The sequence below is a fragment of the Myodes glareolus genome, chromosome 6, assembly GCF_982192425.1.
Source record: "Myodes glareolus chromosome 6, mMyoGla1.1, whole genome shotgun sequence".
In the NCBI taxonomy this organism is placed as follows: domain Eukaryota; kingdom Metazoa; phylum Chordata; class Mammalia; order Rodentia; family Cricetidae; genus Myodes; species Myodes glareolus.
Window position 1 is genome coordinate 95,793,447 of NC_142031.1, and position 6,000 is coordinate 95,799,446.

Sequence of the window (6,000 nt, forward strand, 5' to 3'; positions counted from 1 at the left end):
GACGCTATTTTCAGGCATCCACAGAGTTATAGGCAGCTCTAAGCTGCCAGACACAAGTAACTCAGGTCCTCCGGAAAAGCAGCAAGTGCTCTTAACCACCAAGTCAATCTCTCCAGCCCCATCTACATATTTTTTAAACTCAATCTTTATGAATGGCCATCTGAAAGTGCATATCCCCATTAGTGTTATTTAATGTATCTATTTTTGCATTCATATTATTATATACCTACAAGCTTCCTCCTCTATCACTAAGGTGAATACTGTCTTTCTGTATACAGCAAATTAACAGGAAAACTTTTTTCTTTTTTTTTTTTGTTTTTTGGTTTTTGGGTTGTTTTTGGTTTTTCGAGACAGGGTTTGTCTGCAGCTTTGGAGCTTGTCCTGGAAAGACAGGATTTCTCTGTGTAGCTTTGGAGCCTGTCCTGGAACTCTCTGTAGAACAGGCTGTCTTTGAACTCACAGAGATCCACCTGCCTCTGCCTCTAGAGTGCTGAGATTAAAGGAGCACAGCACCACTGCCCAAACTCTGACACACATTATTGTTCTGGAACATGGCCTCCAGACAGAACAACCATCCCAACTAAACTGTCTATCCAAAACACTTAACACTTTTGCTAATAAAATTTTTTGTAAAAATCCTAACACCGGTTGGAGAAAAAGCTCATCCTGTAAGAGAACTTGCTGCTCTTCCAGAGGACCAGAGCTCCATTCTCAACACCCAAGTCAAGAGACTCACAAGCACCTGTAACTACAGCTCCAGGGGACCCATATTGTCTTTTTTACCTATATGGGCACCTGTACACTCATGTCAAATACTCAAACAAACACAGTCATATACATAAATAAAAATAAAATAAACAAAAAGAAACCCATGCCTGGAGTGGTGGCTCACTCCCTTAATCCCAGCACTCTGGGGATCTCCCAAGTTCAAGTCCAGTCAGCTCTACATAGTGATTTCCTGTCCCAAAGGGAAAAAAAAAAAGAGAAATCCTAACATATACATAAATGAGACACCATTTATCCAAAATTAGAAATTTGCAAAACTATTAGATAATTGATTAAAAGTATAGATATGTATGAAAATGATAAAACCAAATTTAAGTATTTAAGAGAGAGGAAGAAAAGGTCAGTGAAAAGCAACTCAGGAGCCAGGGCAAACATCTGTATTTGTAATATCTTATTTCTTATGTCAAGTAGGAGAATACATGACCATTTGCAATTAAGTCCTTTCCATATTTAACACATTTTAAATGATTTTTAAAAAGAGTCAATGATTCATGAACATCTGCCTCTCTGACACAATAACAACCTGTTATATCTAAGTTGCAGTAGGTGAGCATTGCTACATCTGGGCCATCCATCCTGTCAAGCCCAGAAAAGGGAAATTTACAAGCCTACCATCTCAAACTTTCTCTTAGACATCTCTTAAATATATTACAGGTTTTCATGCTGTAACTATACATAACTAGTTCTTTCACAAGTCAACAAAGATTAACGTCTCTAATTTCATCTTTATATCACTAAATTGCCATTTATTCTTATGCCTTATTACTCACACAATAAGCTTACCCCTGTAAGTCTGTGTAAAATACCGCAAAGTGAATGGTAGAACACATAACTACTTCCATTTGGTTAAATGCACTTAGATACAGTTTATCTCTATGCAAGAGTTTAAACCCACTGATAAACGAACTTCTCCATTTTAATCTTTAACATCAAAATTAAGACACCATATATCCACAAATGAAATGGCATCTCAGCAATAACTTAGGGCAATCGATCCCAAGTCTGTCCCCTGAACAAGTTTTGACCTCATGCATCCTGAAAGTCCTATTCCTGAACCGACGTTTACACCACCCAGAAGTACTCTTCCCCCCAAAGTGGAGAAGATTCAGACAGCCTCCCAACTACCAATTTCTAGCTCTCTGTGGTGAAACTAGTTGAAAGGGCCTGAAGTTTCACGGATTTACAAGGGGCCTATACTTCTTGACCCTGGAAAGGTGGGAGCCCAGAGCTAAGGGGCCCTGTCTAACCTTCTTTGCACTCTGCGAGTCCCGCAGACGTCCACGCAACAGTTCAGACAGCTGGCCCTCCCCACCCCCACCCACCCCCATCCGGACGCACTCCAGAGGGCACCGCACTTGCGAGGACCGGAGAACAGGCGACGAGCCGCTATTCCCCGGGAAGGGAGGGCTCGACAACCGAGAGCTCCACTGCCAGCTCGGAAGCTTCCCGCCCCTTGCCTCCGGCTACCCACCTCTCCCGCCACAGCGAAGTCTACCAGCCCTTCCCTTCTGGTCCAGCCCCGAGCTGCTCCAAAACCTCGTCCAAGAGCTCAGCGAGAGACCGGCCCTCTCCGGCGCCGACCTCCTGAGGCCTCCTCACCTCAGGGCCAGGTCGGTCCAGGCGCACAAGGCCCGGAAAGCAACTCGCGGCGCACCCCGCCTCACCGGGCCCTCGCCCCCAAACGCTGGGCTAAACAGAGAGTCCGAAGGTCCTCCGCCGTAGCTTCCGGGCCGTAGTGCCATCACCGGCCCTCCCGCTTCCCTCTGCCCTCCAGAGGCCGAGCCCCGGGTCTGGGTGGCTTCGTCGCCCAGCATCCCGACCGCCCGACTCCGCCCGCGACCGACCCAGCCCCCGCCCGGCGTGCCGCACTCACCGCTGAGCGCCGAGGCCTGAAGGGTAGCCCCAGACGTGCCGTCGATGACTTTGATGGTACCGCGGCTGGTGACGGCCAGGATGGCGTTGAGAGCCGGGTGGTAGGAGAGGCTGTGCAGCCCGTCGGCGTCGCAGCGCATGCACCCATCCCGCAGCACCAGCCACTCGGAGACCCCGGCCGCCCCCGCCCCTGCCGCCGCCGCCGCGGAGGAGCAGCTCGGGCCCGAGGCCTCCGCAGCCGCAGCCGCCATCTTCCGGCCTGCCCTCAGCACAATCACACTGGGAAGCGGCTCAGTGACAGTCCCGGGAGGTGCAGCACCACAGCCAGTCACCATCCGGGGCCAGGGGGCAAAGCGGAGCGCGTTAGCCGGAAGTGAAGTCAAGCGCCCGCACGCACGGGGAACGTCGGCCGCCGGGCCGGCCAGGCCAAGCGGGCTGGCAGGCTGACGGGGGAGGAGAGAGAGGCCGCACCACTAGAGGGGCCGGAGCGCAGGGGGCGGAGCATGCGCGGGAGCGCCCGCAGGGTCGAGCGCTGAGGGAAGCGGATGGGGGGGCGGGGGACGGACGGAGGAACAGGGAAGGCGGGGCGGGGGCGGGACCCGGCGAGGTGGACATGCGCGGAAGGGCTCGCCGGGCTGACCCGGCGTCTCGCCGACCGTGGAGGGGGCGGGGCCGGGGAACTCCGCGCGCGGAGCATGCGCGGTAGAGCTCGCGCCTGCCACGCGCTGCTGCTCCGGCCAGCCCTGCGTCCTCAACGTCCCTGTTTCTTCCTGCGAGCCCCGGGAGTGGCGGCGGCTGGAGTTCCGCCCGGCGCGTGGCAGGGAGGGCGGTGCTGGGTCCAGTGGATTTCCGCTAGGCGGACCCGGCCCGCGCGACCTCTCTGGTGCGCCCAGAGGTCCCTTCGTGTTAGGGCGGCTGCTCCCCCGGTACTCAGCTGGAGGGGGCGGGGGGTGGGGCACAGCGGATCCGGAAGCAGGCCTCGATCGGTGCACACCACTCTTAAAGGGCTTTGAGGAACTGAACCTGATTTTTTCGACGCCTGCACTAGTTCCAAATCTTTTGTTAATCAGAAATGCACGTTCTTGAGAGGATCTGGAGACTGTACAGTTCGGTCTTGTGTTTTGATGTTTGCGTTTTGGAGGAGTAGTCAACTAAGTAATCATCCGCTTTTGAAGAATAACTTTTTTTAAACTTGATGTTGAAACAGTTACTAGAGTCAATCCCTTGGAGTTATAGTGTAACGGTGCCTGGGTGTGGTCACACATGCCTGGAATCCCAGTCATAAACAGGAATGCAGCGAATTCCAGGCAAGCCTGTGCTGTATGACAAAATCCTCTCAAAAAAGTTAGTGGGCAAGATGATTCAGAAGCTTAGGAGCACTGCTGCTCCTCCAGAGAACCTCAGCCTGAGGTTGAGTTCCCAGCACTCGGGTTGGAAGGCTCAACACTAACTCCACCTCTAAGGGATCTGCACCCTCTTATGTGCTCTGGGTACCTGCACTCACTGGGGTGTGGAACAGGCCCACACCGAATTAGGAAGTAGAGATAAGGCAGGAGTTTAAGGTCATCCTCTAACACAGGACTTGAGGTCAGTTTAAGCTACAGGAAAAGATCATCGTGAAACCTAGTTACTAGCTTTATACATTCCTGCAGAGCAGATATTTGTGCATTATCCCAATTAACTCTAAGCCAGTTTGTTCATGTACAGAGTTATTTGTTCTACATATTGCTTTTATTTTAAAGGACTTAGGAGTTTTGCCTACAGGTGTGTGGACCGCACGCATGCCGGATGCTTACAGAGGCCAGGAGAGGGCAGCAGATCACCTGAACTGGAGTTAACAACTGCCCGGTGGGTCTGGAAACCAAACCCAGGTCCTCGGCAAGAACAGCAAGTGTTTTTAACTTCTGCGTGATCTCCCTTGTCTCGCTCTGTTTTGTGACAATACCTCAGGTAGCACAGTGTGACTTTAAACTTGCCGTGTAGCTTGAATTTGGTGTCCTCTCGCCTTCACCACAGGTGTAGGCCATGATGCTCTGATTCTGAGAATTCCTCACTCAAGTCAAATGAAAATGATAAAATTTTATAACATTTTAGCTTGCTTCACTACTAGTAAATAAAAGTAATGGAAGTGCAGACCTTAATGCCTTGTCCATGGTCATCCCATCTGTGGGCTAACTGCTAAAAGAAGCTAAGAGCTTGAACTCGGGCAGTTTGATTTGAAAACTATAGTGCTTACACAAACTTCCTTCTCAAAACATTTCTTCAAGGACTGAAGTTGCTGAGGCTACAACTGCCCTTAATCACTCAAGAAATGAGTATCCTTTTTTAATAATTTATCTAACTATATTTTATGTGTATTGGTGTGAAGGTGTCAGATCCCCTGGAACTGGAGTTACAGACAGTTGTGAGCTGCTGTGTGGGTGCTGGGAATTGAACTGTTCAACTGGAAGAACGGCCAGTGCTCTAAACCACTGAACCATCTCTCCGGCCCCTAGGAGTATCCTTTCTTAAACCATTAACAATTAAGTAGAAATTGTAAAAGATATTATTTGAAAATGTTTTTAAAATCCCTTTTGACCAAACTGTCTATTAATTGGACCGATTCTTCTGAACAGGCCTCTGTTTAATTGGTAAGAAAGCCTCACCCCCCAAACTGGACTGCTACATTTAAAATAAGTGCATTTTAATGTATACTTCTGAGTAGATTTAAGCAAGAGTTGTCTGTTAGTCTGTAGCTTTTTATTTGCTTATTTTAGAGACAGGTTCTTGCTGTGTAGCCCTCACTGGCCTGGAACTCACTGTACAGACCAGGCCCCTGTGACTCTGAGGCTTCTGCTCTGCCTCCCAAGTGCTGGTAATAAAGGCATGTATAGGTTTTAATGAAAAAAACATGTTTCTGTCACGTGACCTTAGACTGCTTTTACCAGGAAGCTAGCATTCTCCAAAGCTAATTAATCATAAGAGGTTTGGAAATAAACCACCTCTGTAATCAAACCTTGAAACAACTGGCCCAGTATAAATCCTCTGTAGCTTTGGACTTAACACTAGTATATCAAACCATCTAATATCACCTGTAACAAGGAATCTTATTTAACCATTTTGGTAAGAAAATTACTAAGCTCAAATGAGCACAGACCCTTGAAACACATTTCAAATCACACTCTTTATATTAACTTGTTATTTCTGTGTTTTGTTTAAGGACTGAGATCCCAAAGGCTGCAGATCAGTTCAAGACACAGGTTAGAAATGATAATAAAAATAGAACTGAGGGTCCAGAGAGATGATCCAGCAGTTGAGAGCACTGCTGGTTTTCCTTCTAGAGGACCAGGTTCAATACCCAGA

At 48.9% G+C, this 6,000-nt stretch overlaps 1 protein-coding gene across 1 annotated transcript in view; it reads right to left on the reverse strand.

Moving 5' to 3' along the window:
* Positions 1–3,076, reverse strand: part of Birc6 (baculoviral IAP repeat containing 6) — a 165,825-nt gene extending 162,749 nt beyond the window's left edge. Inside the window, exon 1 of the mRNA XM_087907561.1 lies at positions 2,660–3,076. Within this exon, the coding sequence (XP_087763687.1) occupies positions 2,660–2,993 (334 nt within the window). The 5' untranslated portion in view covers positions 2,994–3,076. The remainder of the gene's footprint in view (positions 1–2,659) is intronic.
* Between the last annotated feature and the right edge of the window lie 2,924 nt (positions 3,077–6,000).